Source organism: Halichoeres trimaculatus, unplaced genomic scaffold, assembly GCF_033239565.1.
Source record: "Halichoeres trimaculatus isolate MK-OKI-2021-1 unplaced genomic scaffold, fHalTri1.1 fHalTri1_scaffold_14, whole genome shotgun sequence".
NCBI classification, from domain to species: Eukaryota; Metazoa; Chordata; class Actinopteri; order Labriformes; family Labridae; genus Halichoeres; species Halichoeres trimaculatus.
Window position 1 is genome coordinate 12,381,613 of NW_027437192.1, and position 27,340 is coordinate 12,408,952.

The window sequence follows — 27,340 nt, forward strand, 5'->3', positions numbered from 1 at the left end:
TTCATAATTACAATATATTTCTCTTTTCCATTAAATCAAACAGGAATAAGTTGCTTTAAATGTGAGAGGGCTCCCGTTGTATACCTAAATGAGCTGGTCTAATGAGCTGACTCGTTTACTAACCACCCATCACCATCTCATTTTTCATCTGACTACATAACAGCAGCGACAGGATGCCCTCAACACTGAATGTGCTACAGCTGTAGGTTTGTTTCTGTTTAACACTGCAGGTTGCATAGTATTTCCTCTGCTGCAAGCCACAGAGCTAACTCCACCCGACAGCTTCTCTGGAATGACAGTAGGCTTTTTGTGCAGGGGTTAAAAGCACACACACATGTAACAGCTATTCCTCAAGTTGGTGTGAAGTCAAAGTTGAACACACTTGTTCACTGTCTCTTCACGCTCTTAAGAAGTTTTACTTACACTTCCCACTCTAAAACATCTCACTTTGTGATCATGTGATCAAAGTCACAACCAGAGCCATTTTTAGACAAGCAGCTACGTTGCTTCACACATTCGTTAACTGTGCTTCCTGTGGGTGTCATATTCAAACTACAGTTTGTGACTCAATTTCTCACCTAGGCTTGGGTTCAGGTTGTGTATTATGATGCAAAACTAAAGTCTCTGTGCACGTGGAGCAAACACAAAGTGTGTTTATGTGGTTTCGCTGAAGTGGAACCGTCACATGTTCTGTCATTTCCTCTTTTTCCTCATGTATCGTTTCTCAATACAGACTTTCAACATTTGCAAGAAGTAAGGTTCTCAGCATGGAAATGTCTTCCTCTCCCTCGCTTGATAACATCCCAGCAAGGGGCTTGACTGTGTCTTAATTGTGCTTCTCAAGTCTTCTTTGTGTACACTTGAACAAACCCATCAGAGTCACAGGGGATTGTTCGTAGGAGACATTCTTTCCTGATGATGCCTCAACCACTTGTGCTTGTCTGTTCCTGGGAAATTTGGAGTATCCTCTTTTAGGATCATTTCCAATTCTTAGAGTCGTGCTGTCATGTGGCAGGGTGGACTCTAATTTAGGAAGAGGAAAATCTGAGAAGAGATATGAAATTGTCCAGCTTCCTTCACTGGATCCCCAACAGAAGCAGTGTGCTTGGCTTATTTATTTCATTATGAGCCTCTCAACGCATCGACACACTCACCATCATGTAAACACAGGAACACACATTTTTTCTCTCTAAAAATTCATAGACATGTCTCCTTTTTTATATTCATATACAGAGCTGGCACAGCACCCATCAAGATGGGGAGCCGACTCATCAGCATGACAAATTAGAGACTCCTCAGCGAGGGGATGTGTTTGCATCTCTTTTGTTTGTTGTTCTTGCCTGTCTGCCAGTTGTCTCCTTAGATGATTATCAAACCCACAGGCACTCATCACACAATCCTGTCTGTCTCACTGATATGGGTCTGCCTGCCTGCCTGCACGCCTGCCTGCCGGCAAAGTCAAGTCTGAACAAGACCAAAGAAGGTGGATGCCACTGTGCTTTGCTCTTATTGTTCAGACTTCACAGGGGAGAAATCTGTCTGGCCCTCTGGGATAAAATAGTTTGGATTTTCTTGTGGTTCTGTTAAAAAAAAGGTTTTACTTATTGAACATTCCAAACTACTCCTACTCTTTAATTAAATGTTTGAGTTTTTTTGTTTTTCACGTTAATATATAAAGATGTATCTCCATAGACATGTTTGTTAAAGCTGCAATGTCCAATTATTGAAATTAAATAAATACTGTAGTGTCCCAAACTAAGTCCTATCCATCGATCTATCAGAGGTGACTGGTCCAGTTGCTCAGACGTCAGTTTTTAATGAGTCAGATGACATAATGGCCTAGTTCTCAGCTGAATGATGAAACCATTAAATATTTTTGTAATGACTTTGTTTTTTATGGCTACACTCAATTGAACTAAAATACAGCATGAAGTTAATTTGAGATCTTTTAGACCCTTTTACACTAAAATGGATAATAAAGAAGGGGACTCTAAAAGAGTGGTTACCTAACATTTTTCTACCAGCCTAATGAAGGTGAAAAAATGTATGTATTGACTGTAATCATGGATGACATGAAAGCTCCTCAAAAATGAAGCCAAAATATTAAAAGTGTGCCCTACTCATTGGCTACAGTTTTGGTCGTAGGTTCCACCTTTGGTCGTAGGTTCCACCTTTGGTCGTAGGTTCCACCTTCTCAATTTTAGCAGACGGGATATAAGTCATAAATAACATTTCTTCCTTGACCCATTTAGGCCGAATGTAACATTTACGCGTATATACCTTTAAAGTGATACTCTGGGATGGAACAAGTTGGGTTCTATCACAAGGTTAAGGGCAGAAATTACCCCTACAGCAGTGTTTTTGTGCAGCAGAAGCCCAGGGCGCTCGCACCAAACACCCCCTCCCTGCTCCTCTGCCAGTTTCCTCTGCTCTCAGACGGGGCCAATTTTTACTGGACCAAAAACACAAATAAACGGACTCCCGCCGAAAAAATCTGATATCGGTCTGCATTCACGCTTTATTAAGAGAATTTTCAGCGTGTTACTTTTACACAAAAACACCACTAAATAAGGCTCTAGTTCTCATCGTGTCGTAAAACGGCACTACCTCCGCTGCAGAGCCACAGCTGGCTACGAGGCGCTAGCCGCTTAGTGTATCTGTCCACGCATGGCGTGCCAGATATAAACAAACACAGGTAGTCTGCCAGGACGAAGAGACACGATGAGAACTAGAGCCTTATTTAGCGGTGTTTTTGTGTGAAAGTAACGCGCTGAAAATTCTCTAAATAAAGCGTGAATGCAGACCGATCTCAGATTTTTTTGGTGGGTGTCTGTTTATTTGTGTTTTTGGTCAAATAAAAAATGGCCCCTGTCTGAGTGCAGAGGAAACCGGCAGAGTAGCAGGGAGGGGGTCTTAAGTGCGTGTGCCCTGGGCTTCTGCTGCACAAAAACACTGCTGTAGGGGTAATTTCTGCCCTAAACCTTGTGATAGGACCCAACTTGTTCCATCCCGGAGTATCACTTTAAAGCCGGGTGTTACATATGTGCGTATATCCCCTTTCAGACCAGATGAAAAGGGAAGTCATTTCAGACAGTGTCATCCATTTGTTAATAAATGAATAAATAAATAAAGATTGTGAAACATTTGCATAATTTCCGCTGCATGTGTTTCACTGAATCACATTGCATTTCATTGGAAATGAAAATGACGACACAATCTGAAAAGACATACAAGTTGCATCAGGCCATAAAGGTAAAAACACATGAATCTTGCATCTGGTCTGAATGAGTTAATTTCTTTCATCAAAGTTTGTTGGTACAAGGGCGCAGATGGCTTAGTGGACTGGGTCACACCCACAAGGTTCACCCTCAAACAGGTGGCCCGGGTTAGGATCCAGCCTGTGGCTTGTTTCCTGCATGTCATTCCCCACTTTCACCTTGTTTCCTTCTCTATCCACTGTCCACTCCTCTCTGATTAAAAAAGGGTTTGTTTTCACGCAGTTAACTCAAGTCATTTACGTCACGTCATGAATGTCTGCTTTAAGAATCTGAAAAGAAACTGTCAGGCTCTTAAACTCACACTTTACATATTTTTGATTTAATCTACAGTCTTGTCCTTCTCTCTTTTTTCCTAGAATCCAAGGTGATGAAAATAAGAAGACTGTGTAAATTCTGTGACGTGCGGGCAACCAGCTGCGCTGGGAAAGGGACCTGCAAAGTTGACTGTGAAATCACGTCCATCTGCCCACATGACGAGGATGTGTGTGTCAGTATCTGGTAGGTGTCATGATCTAGAATCGCTCTGGACATTTATATATATATATATATATATATATATATATATATATATATATATATATATATATATATATACATATATATATATATATATATATATATATATATATATATATATATATATATATATATATATATATATATATATATATACAGGTAATCACATCTGAATTTACAAATAAAGCACCACACTGTGTTTTTCTGAGTGACCTTTTCCTCTGAGCACTCTGTCACTGAGCACCTTAAATTCCTGTCAGCATCAGATCTGACTTTCAACGTGAGAAGCAGCAGGAGGCTGATTTGTGTTGGTGTTTAAAGCTTACGGCCATGCTGCCGTCTCTCATTATATTAGCAGCGTTGCGGGCATGTTATGAGCTGAGGTCAGCAGAAAGCTAATGACATATGGACAGCAGTACCTCTTTGAAATGTTTCTCACATAGCCGCTCAGCAGGGGAGCAAAATTTAAATATGTATATTTGTGCAGTTTCAGGGTTTTTCTTGTTTCCTGTTTGTGATGGCGTTTGAAAATCTTGCTCTTTGTAAATGCGACCTCTGTGTTCAGTCATTTACATACTGCTGAGACTGTAGACTGCTGAAAGAGACAAATTTGACTTTTACTGTTGCCATTTTATCACTGCATGATTGAGAAAGTGCTTTATTTACACAACTGTCAACATGCCAACCTCGCCTTGTTACATTATAATACAGATCTGTAAAAAGCGAGTTTCTCTGCCAGAGTACACAAATCAAGCTTAATCCAGCATTTTCTATTTCTGTTTTTCTTTCCAAGGAGGAAGAAAGATGACAACGTCACCTTTGATACGGTCTGCCACAGACCGTCTCAGAAGCTGTACGGCTTGGTCCTGGAGGATTACAACAACAGCAAGTGTGAGATGAAAGAGAAGAAGGGCATGGGCTCACAGTTCTTTATCTGCTCCTGCTCTGAGGACGAGTGCAACGAACACATCTTCTTTAACTCAAGTAAGTTGAGACACAGTGATATGATTGTCTTCCTCCAACTCTTAAACTTTGAGATTACTTTCTCCAACTAATGGTTCTCTTGTTGATTTTACCTTTTGAAATGATATAAGTAAATAGTGAGATGCATCCACCATGCTAAGTGAGTTTCAAATATTTAGAACTGTTTCATAATATGCAGTGACAAAAAACTCTGGACTGTAAGGACCACTTCATCATATTTAAGAAATGTGCTCATGGTTTACAAGAGTTAGAGCAGGGGATTAGAAATGTTGTTTTGTCCACATATTAGATAAGAAACCATCGCAAGTGGTTGGTGAGCTTGTACCGATAGATAAGATATGATTTTTCACACTAAGATATGATACATTAAATACAATACAGAACAATGCAATACATTATGATACATTAAAATCATAGACTATATAAAACATGGACATTTTCTCCCAGGCATCACCCATCTGTTTCTGAAACGGCGGTCATATCGGAAGTGGCAAGGGCTTTGCATACAGCTATAGGGCGCCCATCAATCACGTGACCTGGGCTGTGCCTCTGGGCAAGCTCCAATCTTAATATCCTCTGTAACGCCGAGTTGGAAAAGTTCAGTACAATGTGTACTGATAGTAAACTTAGCAATTCATGTGACTTCTGGTGCTTTCAGAGCCAGCCTCAAGCGGACACTCGAGAAACAGCAGATTCTAGCACTTCCGCATTGTCTCATATTCTTTCACCAAAGGTTGCCACTTGATACATTATGCTCGGCAAACAAATATGATAAAACACACTATAATACATTAAGAGGTTATGATATGATATATGATATATGATATGATATGATATGATATGATATGATATGATATGATATATGATATATGATATATGATATGATATGATATGATATGATATGATATGATATGATATGATATGATATGATATGATATGATATGATACATTATGATACATTATGATAGATTACTGTACATACATTACGATATAAAGTGATATAACATATACGATAGGATACATAAAAACACAGACAATTTAAAATGTAATATGGTACATTACTAGTCAATATGATACAATGTGATACAATATATTTCGATACGGATACATTATGAAAAGTGACGATACGTTAGAATATGCTATAATATGGGACATATGAAACAATATGATACAATTAATAATGATAAAAATGCATCACAACACATTAGGATGTAAAATGATACAGTTATGTGATACAATTTATTACAATGCAATATGACGCAAGGTGATATAATACATTGATATATTGTATGCAGATACAATACATTAGGGTACATGACAATACACCACTATACATTGTGATGAATACATTATGATAAATTGATATATTATGATAAGATACATTACAATGAATTACATCATTTGATACATTATAATACCATATGATGCATTACACTGAGAAAAGATATATAAACAAATATATGATAGCATTTGATGCTATACAGCTTGACACAGTATGATCCAATATGATGCAATAATATGTGATGTACTGTAATAAATACAAAACAGTGCAAGACATTATTATGCCAGATACAATACTTCATGATGCAATGCAAATCAAAATGACAGGGTACAGTACCATTCACTTTAATGTTACCTTGTAGCACACAACTCTTGATACAAGTTCTGCACACATTTAGCTGCCTCCACAGAAGCAGAGTTGAGCGGTTTCTGTCTCTCCACTTTACACATGGTTAAAAGGAGAATGAGGTGTTTTATAACCCCACAAAGAACAGAGTTTATTCTTTATATTTGCCAATTGATTTTTAACATGTTCAGTTAGTTTTCCCTGTATACATGTAAAAAAAGGACTTGTTGTTTCACACATGTGTCATACATAACATGGTAATATCACAGTCATGGTCTACTTTATGCTATTATGCCACTTTCTATCAGCTTGTCATGTAAGGCGTCACACATGAACACTAACACATGTGCACTGTAACGCTCTCCAGATACATGATTACAAACAGGCTCAGGAAACATTGACTTTAGAATCCAGTTACAACACCGGCCCTGGAATCAGATGTATTTTGACTACAGCATCCAGGCAGTAATAACACTGAGGTACATTTCCGCGACCTGGCTCCGCACCGAGAGCCAAATTGAAAGCATCTGCACAGTGCAAACCACGTAATGGAAATACAGAGAGTTGCTGCTGAGAATGTCTGTGCACTCTGTGTAACTTCTCAGTGACTTACATGAGACAGTGTTGTAATGAAGGAGCTCCAGGAGAAATAACAACCGTGAGGCAACAATACCAGTAAATTTAGACTGATTTCTACTAGCTTATGAGAAATGTGACTTTGTAGCTTAATTTGTGCCACCGTTGAACTCTTGCTGACAGAGTTATTTTTCCCATAACTCTAGGATAAATATAGGACACTAAAAAAAACTAGGACACAAGTTTGAGGATGCACAGAGTTGTTTGTCACATGTCAGCTGGTTTACTTCAGAGTTCTTTCACATTCTTGCTGATAAAGTTTTTACACATGCTAACTGGATTACATTTAAAGAAAATACTGGTGCTGACAAGGCAGATTCAAGGAAGATAAGTCTTAAAATAATAAAACAACAGAATTAAATGTTACTCAGTAATGAATCTTCAAGTAAAGCTTGTAGTTTAAGAATAAATGCTTTAATTATATTTTCCATGCATATGCATAACTATCTTTTTTTAAGAACCTAGATCTTAAATTTGGTTGGTTAAACAAAAACACATGAAAACAAGCCTGATTGTGTACAAAGGTTAAAAATAATTTCAAACACAGCTCAGGAATCATTTGGAGTATCCACCTGATATTTCCAATTTTAAGTGATATACTGGAACCAGTCTATCTCCCTGAAAGACACATTGTGTGTCTTCCAAGATACGATGCACACATTGTGTCAGAAAAACTAAGATCTCTAAATCTTTAGAAAAGAATCGTAAACAATGCTTTTTCCCTGCTGGGCCCAGTATCCCACTATCTCCATCTCTCTTGACACCATAACTCAAAATTGTGCTCCTCACAGAACCCTAACTCTTAAACAGCCAATATTTCATACTTTGTGGGAGGTTTTTGGGCACAGCTAAGCGAGTAAAGGAGGCACAGTGACAGATTTGTTGTGAGAAATGGCTTCTCACTCTGTGAAAATAAAAACAAACTGGCCGGGGCCATGTGGAGGATTTCAGACATGTGGTTTCCTGTTTAGTGAAAAGAAAATAGAGAGAAGCAGAGGGCTTGACTGGGAAGTCACCTCCTCTTTCTAACGCTTTTCAACTGATCTCTCACATCTACAGTTTCATATCATGTTTTAAGCAATACAGTGAACATTTCAGCTCATTTCTGCTTTCGGAGTTTCCAAAGTTAATGTTTTGCAACTCAGATCTTCAGCTATATTTTAGGAGTTTCATTTCTTTTCATTTAGAAATAAAGATGTGTTGCATTTAAGCAGAAGACACCATATAAAAGATTAAATTTAGACCTCATCAATTTTAGACCAATTTAGGTACTGTGTCTAGTTATATAGCTTTTATAGTTCTGCTTTTATAGCTTCAAAAAGTGGTCCATAAACACTGCACAAGTATGAACTTTCACTGTTTGCCAAAACCGTAGCAGCTCCCAGACACACCATGTCTAAAATTATAAGAATCAGACACACTATAAAGAGAAACAATAAGTGGTCGACTGGGTCAGGGTTTGGAGCACTTTGCCTTTGTGGCCCAGGCGCTAACTTTAGCTTCAGATGCTTCCAGACATTCCACAGGGGGGGGTCAGGTTGCCCCGCTGTTCTGAGAATATTAATTTACTCCCAACTGGATGCTGCTGATACAATCTGCCGAGACGTGATTCAAGTTTCATTCCTTTTTTTTTATTTTGAGGAAACAAATTGTTTTGTTATGTTCAAATTCATTCTGAAAGGCACAAGTGGAAAATTATAGTGTTTTTTAAGCGGCTTATAAAATGTTCACACAGAGACAAAACCACAAATCCAAAGGGGTTGGAATCAAATGGAGAACTAATTGGTTGAAAAAAAAGAAACTCTGATGTAGCAGCTGTTCCTGAACTTTGAAGTATTTCATCAGAAAATGAACTTTTATGCAAATGTAACTCTTAATTCAAAAAACACTAATTAATCTCAGGATTCAAAGGTTTTTATTGTCATCTAACTATTTATAGGAGAACATACAGAAAAATTTAAATGTGTTCCTCTCTTCCGACAGTATACATATGAAAAAAACTATATAATAAAAATGTCAATTTTAGTTTAAAAATATAATGAAGATTTACTATCTCCTTCTGCCTCTGGCAGTTGGCTGATTTAATTGCATGTTCCTCTACAAATTCCTCTTTTTATTCTACACACTTTTTTGATGCCCTTCATTAACAACCTCTTCACCTGTTCTAACCATTCAGACTTCAAAACATTCAGCTCATTCAGGACTACTGCACTGAGAATTCATGACAAGCTCATTCAGCATTCTGCATTCAGCAGTTCAATGCAAGCTTTTCCACATTTTTCCAACCATTTTCAGACATTACGTCAGATATTCAAATCATTCATTTCATTAATTCATTCCACCATTCAAATTTCTGAATTCATTCATTCATTCTTTGGATTCATTCATTTCCTTTCAACCAGGAGCTCATGGCAGGCTCATTCAGTAGTCTTCATTCAGCAGTTCAACGCAAGCTTTTCCACAAAGTATTTAACCATTTTCAGACATTACTTCAGTCATTCAATATCTCCAACCTTACGAAGGAAAATATATTGCAGCATATTGGAAAATATCATGTTATATATTAGGTAATATATTCCCATATATGAGATTTAGTATTTATATTTTCCAATATATTGCAATATATGGAAAGCGGCAATTATTTGCATATTTTGCAATAGATTGCAATATATTTCGTGAATATATAATATATTCTATATGTGCCCTCAATATATTATTCCATGTTTATCATAATATACAGTAATATATTACAATACATTTCAAAAAATATATTGGTACATATATTTTTCTTTCGTAAGGGCAGCATTCTGCATTTCTTTAGAAACTGCTGTTCTAGAGAGAACATATAGCTCAGTCATTAGGAAAAACTTGTGATGAATTATTATAAAACCAATTTTGCCAGAACAGAAAATTAAGTTGTGAACCTTCATTTCTTTTGTGTTGTTCCTGATAAGCAGTTTTAATGAAATATCACTTCACAACACATTCAGTCACATTTCCTCACCATTTGGTGAAGGCAAACATGGTTGTGTCTAAAATCCAAAACTTATTACCAGCTCCCTACAACACAAGCTGGATGCAGCTGACTGTAGAGTGAATTTAGTTTTTGAGCATGATGAAACATTTCAGGCACTACTTGCTGTCTCCTAAAGAGTGAAGTAGAGATAATAAATAACTGTTATTTATGCAGTTCTTGTGGGGGGGTGAGCCCAAAACGTGGGGTAAAGTAAATCTCACTCTGAATTCAGAGAATATTTACGATCAGGTAAAAAGAGCATTTCATGTATTAACTTTTTGAGCTTTTTAAGCTTAAAGCACCAGTGATGAGTTTTATTGTGATACAAAATATACTGAAATAAATGCGCCAAAATAAACACAAACTGAATTTCCCTCAAAGGTGCTTCAATCAGCTGATACCTTTCCTTGTTAACAGCTAAAAGCTAAATTTATCACCCTCAGGTTTTGATTTTGATTAAGATTGTTTGCTACATCATCAGATTGAATTAACTCGAATCAACTTGGTGTTTAAACAAAGTCAAAAAGAGCTTTGAGAATAGACCAACAATAAGCCAGGTGTGAAAACAAAACATGGTGCTGAATGAGGTTCAAGCACTGTGGTGTAATCCTTTAACTTTTTTCCCCCCAGATGCGGATTCCCAGGTGGTCGCAGTCATTGTGGTGAGCCTGGTGCCTCTACTGGTCATGGCCGTCTTCGTCACCCTCTCTTTCTACATTTATCGGGTCTACCGCCAGCGGCGAGCCAGCTCCAGACGCAAGAAGGGCCCACCTATGGATTTCAGCGACGGTCACGCCATCATGATCGACGACGAAGGCTCAGACAGCAGCTCCACGCACGCCAACAACCTCAACCACAACACAGAGCTCCTCCCCATTGAGCTGGACGTCCTGGTCGGGAAAGGACGCTTTGCGGAGGTGTACAAAGCAAAGCTGAAGCAGGGTTCCTCTGTGAGCGAGGAGCACGGCTTTGAGACAGTTGCTGTTAAGATCTTTGCATATGAGGAGTACGCATCATGGAAGAATGAGAAAGAGATATTCTCAGATGCTGATTTGAGGCATGAAAATGTGCTTCACTTCCTGACAGCAGAGGAGAGGAAGGTGCAGAGGCAGTACTGGTTGATAACAGCCTTTCAGCCAAGAGGGAACCTACAAGAGTACTTGATTCACCATATTGTCAGCTGGCACGACCTGTGGCTGCTGGGGGCTTCACTGGCGCAGGGAGTGGCTCACCTCCACAGTGACCACACCCCGTGCGGACGCTATAAGATTCCTATCGCTCACAGGGACATTAAGAGCTCAAACATTCTGGTGAAAAGTGACCTGACCTGCTGCCTGTGTGACTTCGGCCTCGCCCTCCGCCTGGACAACACTCTGTCTGTAGATGAGTTAGCAAACAGTGGGCAGGTAAAGCCTTTTAATCCTCAGTGCGGCTGATTTTTGTTTTTCTTAGCTTTTATCCCCACAGCGATGAGAGAAAATCTCTTCTGTTATAATATGCACCGACACCCCAGACACAAACCAATCGAACCCTGTGGTTTATATCTTTGAAGTTATCAGACCGTGAAAAGAGCTGTGCTATCAATCAAACTTTCATTCCTGATCTCATCACTCGGGGACACCATCTCTAAATATTATTCACTCCCTCGATCTCGCCCCCCGCCCTGTTGGAGATCTCTGATAGAAACTGTGTTGTGAATGGTCTTAGGGTTGATGTTATATTATACTCGCATAACAAACAGACCTGATTGATTCTTAATGGACTCATTACCCTGATGTAATAGGCAGGAGTCATATTACGCTCTGTTATGAGAATGAGTCATTATGAGAAGGCTTCACCCTTTGCTGCACAGCACACCTAATGCATTGTAATTCCTCCAATACATTTTCAAGCCAGCAGCGGTGAACTCATTTTCCAAGGTTGTCATTATGAGCAGACAAGGAGCGTGTTGTTGTTCAGAGAGCTACCTTTGTTTTTCCAATCATGTTATACATCAAACATCGTTTAATTCAGGTAATATAATAGCACACTGCTACAGCAGGTAAATAACACTCAGGAGAGTAAGAATAGCTTTTAACCACAGCACCAGCTTCCTTTAACAACAGCATCCTGTTTACGACATCACAATGTTCATTAAACATCACATTCCTTTTCCTGTTTGTCTTCTCAGGTGGGAACAGCCAGGTACATGGCCCCCGAGGTGCTGGAGTCCAGAATCAACCTCGAAAACATCGAGTCCTTCAAACAGGCCGATGTGTATTCCATGGCTCTTGTGCTGTGGGAGATCATCTCCAGGTGTAACGCAATTGGAGGTAAGATGTGATCTAATACGTGAATTTAGGATGAAACGCTGTTTTTGATCAGAGGTGAGTCAGAAAACTCCTGTTATTGCAGCAGCTGTCGTCGTTCGTATTTGGCTCCAGCTTACCTCTAAGATTTATTTAAGATGCAGAAATTGAGGAGTGATGAGATAATATCTTAAGCTCTCTGTAGAGCTGGCATGACGCCTGCAGGTGGGTGCTGAGGTAGGGCCGAAAGTTTCAGGGCGGCAGTGGCAGAGCAGAGGGATTGTAAATCTAACAGCTTAGATAGACCACCAAATTGTGTGTGTGTGTGTGTGTGGTGATTGTGAATATGACACATGTAGCTCAGCTCATGTTGCGTGTCTGAACAAGCCCACCACTTGATGTATTTATTACAACCTTAAGAAACGACATATTGAAAATACTGAATCCAACTTTCAACTACTGTAGAAACTGGAAATGAGGTGGAATTTAAGCCCTTACCTGACTGCCTGGAAAAGATCATGTCCACCTGTCAGTCAAATCAGCCATGCCCCTAACTACGCTACCCTAACTCTTTAATCCTTAATATCATTGAGGCAGAGTGACTACCTTTTTCTTTAGAGCATTATTTTTAAGGTTTTTGACATTTTCATTTAAGGAAAAAAAACATACCAACAAATGAACTTGAACAGGCAATAATCAGTATGAAATCAGCCCATTATCCTTCACACTCCCCTGAGAAGTCCAAGGGCAAATCCTCAACAAAGGGTGAAAACAATTCAGGAAGAAGAAGAATTGAGACAATAAAGGATGGATCTGTAGCAGCAATAAACCAACTGAGGGTAGAGAGTCATTTCTTTCACAGATTCAACAAAAAGAGACTATATAGTAAACTTATCAGGACTTCCTCTCAGTGTAAACTTATTCAATTAAAAATTGGCAGGGCCGGATTTTCAGACTGAGGACATGAGCAGGGCCGCATGTTTTTAGCAGCAAAGTTAAGCTGCTGTGGGCCTCTCCGGGGATATGCAAGTCTGCTGTACTGTCACACACCTCCCGTTGTAAGATGCAGTTAGACTCTAAATTTTAGCCGCTCCCTCATGAGATCCCATGGGAAAGTTTGTCCGAAACGCGACGTGTTTTTCAATGTCGGCGTTTTCGGACATTATAATCTTTCAGCACTGCAACGCACTCTTGTTGCGGATCAAAAGCATTGGTTTGGTTTTTGGACTTGGTGCTAAACTTAAAAAAAAAAAAAAAACTTTCCAGTCCAAGAAGGCTTAAACCGTCAATTATACTTGCTGATTTTTTTGTTTTGGGGTAGACAGAGAAGTGCTATGCTACCTGTGTATGACTGCTAATGTTAACTGTTTTTTTCAAACAAACCTGCTCAATGACACAGTGAATTGCGGGTTAGTTGCAAGGCTACTATAGGGGTTGCAGTCATTTACAATAATGTTGTAAGACCTTGTCAGTGTTAGTAAAACATGTTTTTCTCATTGGACCTCAGACCCAATCACATAGCAGCTGCTTTCAGATCGCTAATTGAATCAAGCTGGCTGGTGTATACATTACTTTTATCCAGTTGGAGCAGAGACAGCAGCTTATGCACCCATCTTCTAAGGAAGTTTGATCTACGGTTCATTAGGACGAGTCTGTGTGCGATGATGCTGCTAAATGCTGTCATAGTTTTAAGGGCAAGACCAAAACATGCAACCCAATGAAACTGGTCTACTGCAACGAGGGCACTTGATGTTAACAGAGGGGTATAGTTTAGCTACTCTACTGTAAGAGTTGTGAATTCTATGTAGCGCCTTACACTGTATTAGTTTAAAGCTAAGGCAAAAATAGGGATGAGATACACTTTACCTAGACCCTTTCAGGACTTATGACTTCTACATTCTTCTTGTTAAGTTATTCCTGAGAGAGATATATTTTAAATGGCATTACATGGTGTACTGACCAAACCATTTTTAAAACCAGGGTATAGCAGTGTTTATTTCTTTTGTGAAAAATGGGCTTTTTATGGGCTCCGATAGAGTTTCTTTGGATTTTGTCGCCTGCTTCAAGTGATCAGAAACATGGGAGCTGCGTATTTTAACCTTAGCAGATTGGCTTCATTTGTCTGGAGGATCCTATTTGTGGAGAGAGGCCTCCAACAGAACAAATAATCCACCCATCAGTTAAAGCACGATACGTAGACTGCAGGAAAGTGAAGTACTTCTTAAAGTGTCAACAAAAAGGAAGTAGGCATAAAACAAAGAGTTAGAGTGCTACCTTTAAATACTTTCACCTTTCTGCCTTCACCACCCCCTCTGTGCGTGTATTTGTGACTTTATGATGATAAATTATTTCCTATTTTAAACCTGATGCCTCTGTCTAATAGCTTGGTGTCCCCACTGTCACATAAACATCGCTTATGACCTTTACTGTAGTTAATAATAGAGATAACCACGTTTCCCTGCTAAATTAGAGATTAGCTCCAGCCGCTAGGCGTAAAGGAAATCAATAGCAGCACTGATTGATGAAATTCCCCCTGGACTGAGTGTATCCTCAGAAAAACTGTAAAAAGATAAAGGCTGCATGACCTCGAAGGATGCGAACACACTGCGGATTTACCGATTTGAGGCTCAGTAACAGAGTCCACCTTGAGTTCGCACACTCAGTGAGTTCCAGGATGTACATGTGTGTCGTCAGTGACCCATCAATCACTTCGAGGAACAACATCACGCGGCTCCAAACACACGATCCATCTTGCAGAAGTCTCAAGGATCAGCCGTCACTTTCCTAATGTAGCGTTACGTGTGTTTGTCATGCGGTTGCAAAAACAAGGCCAGGAAATGTGCAAATAATAGAAATGGGCGATTATCTGAAGGCAAACCACGGAGCAGTATTTCATGTCAGCAGTGAGCCGTTTGTTTTCGCTTCCTTTTAGTGTCTCTGGTGGTCCGGCATGTTTCTGTGACGGCTCCTGTCTCCATTGTGTCAGACCCCTGATTGAAAGCCGGGTTTCGGGGCACCAACGTTTCTACTTTGGCGGTTTTCCTGTTTTGATCCTCCCAGGAGGCCTCCTCAAAATGTATCACACGGTTACTCTGCCCCAGAAGTCCCTTTAAGAAACAACATGGCCATTTGACCCACAATCCCCCTTTTTTTTCTTTTCCTTCCAAACAGCAAGTAATATGTGTGCCCGTGGGTACACCTTTGAAAAGAAAATAGACTATTTCCTGTTTTGCAAAGAAGCACAGTCCCCAAGACATTCTGTTCTTAGAGTGGACTTGTAAGTTTGGATGTCTTCTTTAAATGAGGATGTTTGTGGCAGACGCACAGGATACGTGTTGGCAGAGATGGACTTAGTGAATCCAGGATTCTGTGGTTCCTTTTTTTGGGGACAGCAGCTTCATTCAACCCACTCATCCACCTCCGTCCTTTCCATTTCCTTCTCTACTTTACACTTATTCAGACAGAAAACCTTCACACAGAAGCAAACTTTACTCCAGATCCACTCTACACAGCTCTCTGTACTACTCAGTCTTTCCACATTTCACTCCCCTCCCTGTCTTTCTCTTTCTCCCCTTAGGCAGGTGAGGCAGCACTTAATTACTCCCCAACTTCGCCGCTGCACTGTAGAAAGACATTGAGCTTTACTCATGTCAGCGCAGACAGACGGGCAGGTCAGACACGCTTGGATTTACTGGAGTGGAACAAAATAGAGATTTTAGATAGAGACAGCTGGAATATATTGTGTGTTTTCATAGAACTCTATCAGTTTTATCTCGACTTGACATCTCTCCAAGACGAGCGAGGGGGGAAATCTGTGGGCCATCAAGGCCGTAATCCAAGGAGACATTTTTGTGCATAAAAGGTTAAAAATTTGCACAAACACATTCAGCCATCTTTGCCAACAGACAGTGAAAGAAGCCAGAGAGTGAGATTTGCAAATGAGATGCAAAAAACTGAAAAAAAACCCTCTTCCTGGCAGAAATCTGGTATTGATTCTGAAATCAGAGCCCCATGGGAACGAATCTGACGTGTTTACAGACTGGACTCAAAAAGTTTCATGCTTTCATGCGTCGTGTTTTTTCCCTGAAGTTGCCGACATGTTCCTGGAAGTCATCGAGTCACAATAACACCCTGAGAGAACTCACCTCACATGAGACAAAACGGGAACACGTGTGTGCACCCACTGAAATTTTTGGTGACACATCCCAGAGCATCATTATAATGACTGAGGTGAAGCCCTGGTTTCCTTGTGTCTCAGTTTAGTGTGTGTGAGAGAGAGAGTGTGTGTGAGTAGACAGATGTCTGATCAGCTCGCTGAGCCACATAGCTCCCCGTCACAGCTCCTGAGGCCATGGTCTGATCTGAGATCTGCCAGGCGAGAAGAACACAGCCGGCTGTCGTCAGCGCCCGTCAGCCAGCCATGAGCCATCACTTTTCTGTCTTCATCTTCTTCGACTATAAAGTGAGGGGAAGAGTTGAAAACTGAGAGATAGACACACCTCTGAAGGAAGCAAAAGCTGGATTCAAAGCCTCAGTACTTTTTTATCTCTGCCTCTGTTCCCAAAAATGTCTCTGCTGTATAATTTAGCCGATCCAGATTTAGGGCTTGGAGAGACTGTGAGGGCGTTCCTCGGGCGGGTGGGGCTACGTAGAGGGATAATGGTGGAGCGGTGTTGTTGTAGACGAAGAAATGCCTTCATTCCCCAGAGGAAGAGGTTGGGCTAGACTGGAGAGGAGGAGAGGTGAGGGCAGCTGCTCTCCAGATGTGAGACTAAATGTCTGGTGTATGTGAGGTCCACGTCTTGGGACGAAGTTTAGATTTCAGGCTGTTTGATTATGAAAAAAATACATGTGATTAATCTTGTTTCTTATTTTGTATCCAGAGCGAGCCACAGTCATTTTCTGATCTTTCTTCAGACATGAAAAGGTGGATGTTTCACTCCACGGTGGAGTAGCTCAGCACCACATCCTAAAAGTCAGCCATGCTAACGTGAACTCTACGTGCATACATCTGTACTTAACGACTTTAACAACCTGCGAGGAACACAAACAAGTGTCACAGCCACCGCAGGCTAATGAAAACCAGCAGAGGCAGCTCGGAAAGATTTTCATTCCAGACTCTCAGAATCAGACTCTCAGGATTATTGTGATCACGTTACTAATTTATTTCCAAACACATGTTGAAACTCTGCAGGGAACTTTTTTTTCTGCATTATTTATGTGTTTAGGTGACAGGGGTTTACGCTCTGTTTTCTGTAGTTGTTCTTTTTTGAGCATAATTAGAGAAGAACGTTAGCTTCAGAGGGCAGCAGGACTAGAATATCAAACAATGATTCAGATGCAGGTGTTTATTGTGCCTGATTTATCTGTGCAGGAAAGATTTTGTTTTCTGTGTTGCTTTTTCCTTTTTGATCTTTTGGGCTGCTTCTGCTTTTAGATCGGCGATAGTTCTTCATGTACACTTATAACTGAACTAAATCAATAAATGTGACATTATAACAAGTAAATTGTGGGAATAATAACAGCTGAATTTCAGCCCTTAGAAACAGTTCCACAGAGATCGACTTGAACTGTTGCTCATATATCACATATACACGTCTAAAATGAGCTACACCATTTGGGTTTGGACTATTTTGGACTATTTTTGACTATTTTATAAAAAGAATAGAATTTTTTATGAAAATCAAGGCTGAGCATGTCATTCATCAGACTGTTTGTCTTTGTATACCCCAGTAGGAAATGCTGTATTTTTAAATTTGAGTACAGACTGAAAGAAGATGGCATGGGTCAGTTCAGTAAAGCCTAAAACTGCTTCCCCAAACAAACCATGCCCCTCTTGGTATGCGTGTTAGCATGATGCGGATAGCCACGTCAGCTACCTAATTTCATGACAGCATAGCAGGATGACACAGTGTACCCCGCTTATAAATCCAACAAAGAAGAAAAATGCAACACAGTAAACAAAAAGCAACGATGGAAGACATCCCGTGATTTGTCTTCTTTTTGACTGGCATGTGGCTCTTTGTTACAGAACGCAATCAAGCTTTAAACATGGCAGGGTTATGTATTGTTCTTTATTACTGCTGCCATAACACTGCTGACACACAAGAAGTGACAATTCTTTCAACCAATTGGTGAACTGCGGTGTTTCTAGCTGTTTCTAGAAGCATTTAATGTTAAGTTTCGGTCTGTTTTAATAACATCCAAAAATCCCTTAGAGGAGCTTTAAGCAGCTACAGAAAGGTATGAAAGAAAAGCAGTGCAGTGACAGAGTTGACCCTGGCTTATGAAATGGATTGAGGGGTTGTATTTGTCAAACACTTTTCTTTTTTTGTAAAAAGATTCAAACTCACATAAACTAACTGAAGACTGCCCAACATCTGCAGATCACTCAAATGTGTCTTTGTCAAACTGGTCCCTGGTCTCCCCTATGAAGACATGACTGCCCTCTAACGGTTGTAGATCGTAAAGCTAGTGAAGAGTGACGTGAGAAGTTTCCATCTTAAACTGGAGCTAAATTTACCAGAGTTTCTCTTGGCTTCAGATTCTCAGACAGTCTCTGCAGCCATTCCTGACAAGTGGCATGAGAAACAGACATTAAGGATGAAATATGTGCACACTTTGCAGAACTCACATCTCTACCTGTCAGCTGTTGTAGAAGACGTAGCGTAAATTCCCCATTGTTACCCGACTGAACTTGTCACTGCTTTGCAGAAATCTCGTCAATATGCAGTGTGTGAGTTCTGCACACCGCAGCATTCCTCCCTCGTCTTGTGTCGTGTTTACAAAAAAGCTTTTGCAAGTTCAGGCTTTAATTTAAGGTTTTGCCTGGAAAACCCATCTTTACTCTTGGAGCAGGATTGACCAATCTTTCCAACCTGGAATACACACTTTTGTTTACACTGCAAGTTCTCGCTGTGATATCTCTCTTTTTTTTTCTGGACCCATTGTTTGGAGATGAACACACACGTTTGCTCAGAAGTTTACAAAGTGGATTTCAGTGCAGAGTGGAGTTAGACACTTCCTCAGAGCTGTCAAAACAAAACTAAACATCTGCCTCCGTCTCTCTTTAGTACTGCGGGATGTTTGGCTGAAACTTGAACACCAAACCAGAGGATGTTTTCTTGTAAATGAAAAGAGAAAGCTCAGTGTCTTGTGAGTCTCTAGTCTCAGAAGCCTCTGTTGGCTGTCTGCGGTCTTCATTACTTCCTTAAACTTTTCCAGATAACTGAAAATCAAACCAAAAAGGGATCATCTGCGTCAGCAGTTCATTGCTTCATTCTTGCAAACCATTGAAACTTGTGAAGAATTTTGTTTGATAAACTGTGAAGTGGCTGACATATAAAGTGTCAGCTGACTTGTTGACACATCATGTGGAGGGGTTACTCGGTTCTTTCCTAGCTGCTTTGCTCCAGTCATGTCAATTCTGTGGAACAGACTCACAAACAGGTAGCCAAAGACACTTCTACACTCTGGTGAAAAGTTTCCATCTTTGTGAATTTAGCCCTTTCTTCCTCACAGGTTTAAAAATGCAAAACAAACAGGGGCCAGAGATGGGTTTCAGGGGGCGGGACATGATGTTAAAAAGCCTGGTGGGAAGCCAAAGCATAATGTTCAGAACAAAATCTATGACCTGTACTATGATGACAGTTTTTTCATTGATATCAATGCTGCATGCAAACCTCTTCTTCGTCCTTGTCTTGAAATTATTCTGTTGGGTGTCATTCCTTTGAGTTTCCACTAGTGGCATGGCATGAGCTGTGTCCCAAAACCAACTGCATCACTAAAGCATGTTGACAGCTCTTCTATTTTGAACATTTGACAAATAAGACAAAGGAATGTAAGCGACTTCCCAGGCTGCAGATGTTTCAACAGAAGTAACCCCAACTTATCCAAAGTTCTTTGTCATGTAACAGTGTTTTACCCAACTGTGATTTGGTTTGAACAGGTGCAAAGTATCTATTTTTATACAAAGGCAAGGAGTGAAATGGTTATTAGAGACCAATATATTAGAATTCTGTTATCATAAATCATTGTAGTACGGGTGATTGTTGTATGAGTTTCGTGACACATGTTGTTAGCCAGCAACCTACCCATTACCAGAATGTAGAATAGACTAAAATAGAATATACAACATTCATTTGATGGAGCGCAATAATTTAATGATCACATGGAAAAAAATATTCTCAAAGGCTTGAACAATCTGAGGTTTAAAGTTTTGTTTTAGCTGTTGAATCTCATCAGGCTGGCTCCTCTCACAGTAAGCGAGTTGTCCCAGCTTTTCTCATGCCTCACTTTGACTTTTTCAGCACATTTCCCCCTGGAGCTGAAAGTCAATTCCAGGGTGATAACTTTAGGGTGTTTGCATTCACAGATGCTGCCCACGCTGAAAATTTGCTTTTTTCAGTGTTTGGTGTGAATACAGCTATAGAGTGTGTTTTACTGTAGGTGCTTTTTTGAGCATAGCTTGTGGCTTACAAGTTATGACTTAGCAAAATGGTGACAACTAATGGAACCAGCACCATATTAACATATTAACCCATTACAAAGAACTGTGTGACGACCAGAAGTATTCATTCAGTTCAACTCCAAAGAAAAAGGAAAACCCCATAAAACAATTTAATGTTGACTAATGACATGAGGATAAACTGTGGTTTCATGAAGCTTCATGTAAGCTTACGCAGGACATCGAGGTCATAATTCTCACTCTAATCAGCTGACAGTCGGTTCATTGAATCCTGGTTTGAAACCACACACAGCCCACTCTCACAGCATCTGGGACAGGTCTTCACCCGGCGGTTTTGCTTAGGGATGGGAATTGATTAAAATTTGTAAACTGTGTCAACATTTAATTGAGTTTATATTGTAAGTGAATAAAATGTAAGTGATCCCTGAGTCTGGATATTTCTGGGCATAATTATACAGAAACAGGTAAAAAAAATTGCACACAATGTGACGTTGATGTACTGTGTTGTAATATATTAATAATTCAAGTAGGCCATCTAGTGTCTCAAAGTAGTTATAGCAATGGTTTAAGTTGTTTGGAAGCTTTCCGTAGTTATGAAGTCAGCCATGAGCCTTTCAATTGCCTGTTAGCTTTTGACATTTGAAATTCTCAGTATTTTTTACAAAGAGTTGATGTGATATGTTTCTGTGATGAACGTTGAATTTCTATTCTGAAGCTGAAGTTATACTTATGTATGCTAACTGCTAGCATATCAATGCAGTTTCCCATATACGTTAGCATCAAGCTTGCACTATTTTGTTATTTTGTTAAATAAGGTGATTTATACCATTTTGAATGTACTGAATATGAATCTCCTGAGAGAGAGTAATGTACATTTCTTTATTTATTTATGTAAAAAACTTCAAGCTGAAAATCCTGAATCAGAGTTTTCTTGGGAAATTATCTAACTGCTAAGCTAAGATAGCTGCAGCAGACTAGTTTACATAAGGCGTGGCGGCTGCGGCACAGTGTAAAGAATTAATAAGGGAATCATTAAGCACAAAGGCTAACAATATCCATGGACTGAAACATTTCTTATCGATTCTCAACAGGAACCAGTTTTCGATTCACATCCCTAGTATTGCTGCTCACATTCTGTTGCTGTTGCTCATACAGCTTTGCCTCCATCCCAGCATCCTTCTTCCTTGTCTTAAACTCTTTTCTTGCAGCTTTTTGGGTTTTTGGAAAGCACAGAGAGCAGAATGTTTTATAACTCAGGGTGCATCCTCAAAAGCTGAGTCACCAGCACCTGGCATCAGCGTATTTCAGTTTGACAGTAAATAGTGAAGTCTATGAAGAGTGTTTATGACCTGATCAAATTTACCTGACAGGTCTTGAAAACTGTCCAATTTCAAGATATTAAAGACAAGTTAATTTTTCTCACCCCACTGGTGGATTTCTTTTTCTTTACAAGCAATTCAGACATCTTTTTTATCTTTGAATATCATGAAATAAAACATTTTTCTTGACTTGTAAAGCGGACATGGCTTCAAAAAAGTCTAATAAGACATTTTACAAAAAAAAAAAAGAGAAACACTTGCTTAGATTTCATTGGACTGCAGAAATTATGAAGTAACAAGTGAACAGCAGTAAAAACTTCCCTCAGGTGAAGACGAACCACAGTTTTTTAATTTAAACCTGATGACAACTTTTGCATCCTTAGCATGACTCATCGTTTCATCTCAACATATTTGTGTCAGCATAAGTCATCAGTCCTCACTGCAGCTCTGATACTCCTGATTCACTGAGTAAACACTTTCTTTCCTCATCATTGTGCAATAACAGGTTTGACGGTCAGGTCATCCCCTCATGTCGGTGCTTGCATTCGGAGCAGAAAGCTGCATTAATAATACACCAAATGATCTCCAGGAGGATATATTTGACTTAAGAAAGAGGAAATTATTTAAGGTATCTTTGTGTTCAAACACAGACAGAAGCAAAAGTTGTTTTAAAGTTTCAAGACAGCCAAAAATAAATGGTGGAAAACTTTATCTGTTTTCTTTAAAGTTCTCTGTCTTTGTCTGGACTCTGACTGGTGTTTCATCTGGTCATCTTTTAATCACTCCACTTATTTACTTCAACAATCCTCTCTCAGTCATGTGCCTCATCTTATCAGAGTCTGTCCTGATCTCGAGCAAATCTCTGAAACTTGTGTTTTCTTTAATCAAGCCCTTCACGCTTCAAAGCAAATTGGAGTTTGATTTGTTGTCTCACTCCGAGGACGCCTCAATTCTTGAAAAGAGAGCTGGTGTGTGGAAACTCTTGACCCACAGCTCCCAGACTATAATGTCCGCGCCAAGGCTTTGAAATCTCACCCAGAGTAAACTCTCCGGCTAAATTGGCCTGACAAGCGCTCTGGACGATGTTGTGTGAGAGAGCTGACACAAACCCAGAGCTGCGTTTGTGAGATACTTTAAGCCGCTTGATGCTGAGGGTAAAAATGTGATAATAATAAGTATTTCTCTTCAGCAAAGCTCCCCCTTGGCCTTTTTCTTCAGCAGCACAGGATTCTGAGCTTGTTTGTGCTGCTCCGGTGCTATTTAAAGTTTGCAACCTGCAGTTTTAATTTAGAGCGCACAGTGAATCCTTTGAGAGGTGTTGTTGATGTGAGCGCTGTGGGACTCTGCCATCTGATCTAGTTTCTCTCTGGCACCGAGCCGTGTGTGCTTTAGTAGTAAGAAATTCATCTCAAAGTTCTACGCTCGAATAAAATAACCCAGAGTTCACTGCTTTCAAAAGGTTGAAGACTGATGTTTCTGTACTTCTCCCTTTGTGTGTTTGTGCTCATGCAGAGGTGAAAGAGTACGTGCCACCCTTTGGAAACCTGAGGGAGCACCCCTGTGTGGAGAGCATGAAGGACAGCGTGCTCAGAGACAGAGGACGACCTGAGATCCCCAACAGCTGGATCAACCACACGGTAAGACATCACACATGCATCACACATACTGTACCTTATCTCTTGTTTCATTTATTTAGTTTAAGCCATTTTTTTAGCTTTGTATCCCTTTATTTAGAGAGGATGGGACAGGGGGTGAAGTAGAAAAAAGGGGGAGAGTGGGCAGTGTCTCATCCCAACCAGTGTTCAGGTGTTAACAGTAACCAAACAAAGTGACAACCTTTGGATGAATGTAGCTGTGATTTTTATGTTTACAACAGCTGTTAAAACACATGATGTTTAAATAAACTCATCAGGTCTGTGTTGTAAACTAAAGGCATTTTTAGAGGTGCTATCTATCAAGTAAGTAAAATTAACTGCCAAAATCCCAAATCCAGCTCTCAGTGTGCGTCATAGATACATGGATAGATAGATAGATAGATAGATAGATAGATAGATAGATAGATAGATAGATAGATAGATAGATAGATAGATAGATAGATAGATAGATAGATAGATAGATAGATAGATAGATAGATAGATAGATAGATATTTGTTCATGACAAGTTTGTTTCAGGCTGGGGTAAGGTCAAAATACAACACTTTTGACTCAATACCTACGTAGGTATGACTGAGAGTCTAAATTACAATTTCATGTTCACAGTAAAACTAGAGGATAATCAAACATTTAATTGTGGTAATAAGGGATCCAAAAATACAAAGTGATTATTATCAGTATATATAAGTTTTAGTTCATCATTTGGTCGTGGTACCTTGGGTTGTTTATTAGGATGGTGTTTGTCTTTGGCTTGTTTCTGACTTCTCAACACAAATTTCAACTCAGCTTTATTAATGTAGGACTTTTTATACTTTCAAATAAGTTGAATTGAGTGCTTCATAAAGTACAGAGAGTCAATGAATAATAATAGGTGAGAGGAGTCATATACATTTTTAAAAATTAAAAAAAAATCAGTATAAGATCTGATGAGTATCATAGAATCAGTAAAATTAAATTAAAATGAACTAATGAAAAAGTAGATAAAACTAAAATTGATGTAAAAAAAGTAGTGACGAAAATTGTCTTGAAGATAATAACACAGTTTAGGGCTCAAATGAATTATTTTTAATAAGATGCCAAATTAAAGTGGTAGGTCATTGTTCATATCTTGATATGTTACAGTCTGAACAAGTCCACAGATAATGTTGTCATAAGCATTGTGTACACACAATGCTCTGGTGTACACACTGGATTTCTCCATTCAAATCATCCTTCCACTTTTTGATGGCTTCCATCCACACACTAACCTCACAAAAACAGTAAAATGAAGATTTTGGTGATACTTTCACAGTAAACATGCAGCAGTGGGTTGTTAGGGTGCCAATAAATGACTGTAAAAGTATTAAAGTATCATCATTATAGTTTAATTTACAATATCATTTTTGTAATTTGGTCTCATAATCCTTTGTTGTTTACAATGATATGCCAGAAAGACCTTTCCCAGTAAGTTACTACAGATATTAACATAAAATTAAATCAAACAAAGTAATCTAAACTCTGATTGGCTGAAGACACAATGTATTCTGTGATGTCTGACACAACCTACAGACATAGAGATGAACAGCCAATCCTCTTAAGAGGCTTCAGTTTGTATTTTCTTTGTTGAAAACAGTTTAGAAGGGTATCTGGTGGTATGGTGATCAAAAACTAAAAATAAGCTGCTCAAGGTTATGATACATTGTCTAGGTCAGACCTGCCCAGGGTCCAAGTACTGATAGTCTCCGCTGCTCCCCCTGCAGGGCATCCAGATGGTATGTGCCTCCATAGAGGACTGCTGGGACCACGACCCGGAGGCCCGTCTCACAGCACAGTGTGTCGCCGAGCGCTTTCAAGACATGGAATACCTGGACAAGCTGTCAGAGCGCTCCGACTCAGAGGAGAAGATCCCTGAAGAAATCTTGGTGGTGGATGAGAAATAGAGCTCAACAGAAAGTGCCGTCCTCCTCAGGGCCTGGCAGAGGAATTACTACCAAGCAGCTGGGAGAAGTGAAACTCCAGAGGAAGCATTGTTTGCTGTGAAAACGTCAGGGATGTTTGACGGAAGTGCAAACTGGAAGTCGTCAAGACATGGACTCATGTGGATCATGAAAACGAACACAGAGACTGACTGTGTTTTCTTTAACATGCTTCAAAGACTGGAAGAGTCATAAACAGGGAATTGAAAGCTTTTTATGACCAAAAACCTTTTGCACTTTATCAGTATCTATGCTCAACAGTTTGTATGTGTATAATCAATGCCTTTTGTATTCTTACAATACTTTTCAGGTAAAGGAAATAGAGGGACAGCATGGACTCAGACAGGTCTGTGAAGGGAGTGATTGAAATATAATGACGCTTAATGACACTAATATCCTATACAGATCATATGTCTGGATATTTTTATGCTCTCTTTAGTGGCGTCACATTGAATGGATGTCAACAGGACCAAACCAAAGCGTATTCAAGATACAAATTTGTTTTTTTGTGGTGTGAAAAAGAGATAAATGCATGATACTATAACAGCTATCTTCAGGGAAAAGGGATGTCATACATGAAGAGCTGCATAAAACAAAGACACCAAACCAGCCTTAAAGAAAAGGAAATGATACTTATGTGTGTGTGCATGAGAGAGTGTGAGTGTGTTTGTGTTTAAAGGAAGCAGATAAAGATCTTTTTGAGTATTTAATCATCCAAAACAAGAGGAATATATGTATTTGTGTACATAAATCTGAAAACTGGAAGCTCCAGCTCACTCAACAGTGTTTATGCTACAAGAACTGAACTTCTTTCTTACATGAAATAAAGTCCTGATCAGGTGATCGGACAAATTCATATCATTTTTGTACAAAACTGTAAAGCCATAATTAAAAGTATTACAGTTCTAAATATGTGTGTGTGCCTTCTGTGTTTTTAGCACTGTTGCACTGTGTCACACTTAGACCCTTTGTGCGTTTTATGTCATCCCTGCAGGATGTTTTGTGACATGAATGGAAGTGACTGTTGACTTTACATTGTGACCTACTTTTTATAAAAATCTGAACTGTTTTCAGTCTCGTACAAAATATTTTTAGCAGCACTCCCACAAGTTACAGCAGGCTTTGCTGCAAAAGGATCACATTAGTCTCTAGAACACAAGAAAGACACATGAAAAGCTGAATTATGTCAGAATTCTTTATCTATTTTACACACAGAATGAAATCGTTACATTTCACTCTTCCTCGTTTTACTAATCCAGCTGAAAACCAAAGGTTAGGGGTACCCCGAGTGCAGCCTGTAGCTCCCCTATCACTGGTTGACCTCTTCCTGCATGCCCTTCCCAACTCTCTATAAAGCTGTCCTATCTTTTTTTTTTTTTTTTTTTTTTTTTTTTTTGCTGTCCTATCTAACAAAGGTCAAAACAACACTTAATTAGTTTTAAATGTAGACTTCAGTGTAGCTTTTATCAGCTTTTAGAATAGTTTTAACCAACCAGATCATAAGTCTAAGTCGATTCAGCTCTCACAGATGATACATGGACATGTTGGAAGCACTAATAAAGCATAAACCATAGTAAACATTGGCAGGAAAAAATCTACTG

At 39.4% G+C, this 27,340-nt stretch overlaps 1 protein-coding gene across 3 annotated transcripts in view; it reads left to right on the forward strand.

Annotated features, from left to right (window-relative positions):
• Nucleotides 1–26,618, forward strand: part of LOC141802937 (TGF-beta receptor type-2-like) — a 44,562-nt gene extending 17,944 nt beyond the window's left edge. For all 3 annotated transcript variants that reach the window (XM_074686761.1, XM_074686760.1, XM_074686759.1), the window contains 6 exons: nucleotides 3,635–3,776; nucleotides 4,588–4,778; nucleotides 10,688–11,463; nucleotides 12,228–12,369; nucleotides 23,644–23,768; nucleotides 25,524–26,618. In XM_074686761.1, the coding sequence (XP_074542862.1) occupies nucleotides 3,635–3,776; nucleotides 4,588–4,778; nucleotides 10,688–11,463; nucleotides 12,228–12,369; nucleotides 23,644–23,768; nucleotides 25,524–25,703 (1,556 nt within the window). In that variant the 3' untranslated portion in view covers nucleotides 25,704–26,618. The remainder of the gene's footprint in view (nucleotides 1–3,634; nucleotides 3,777–4,587; nucleotides 4,779–10,687; nucleotides 11,464–12,227; nucleotides 12,370–23,643; nucleotides 23,769–25,523) is intronic.
• Nucleotides 26,619–27,340: the final 722 nt, after the last annotated feature.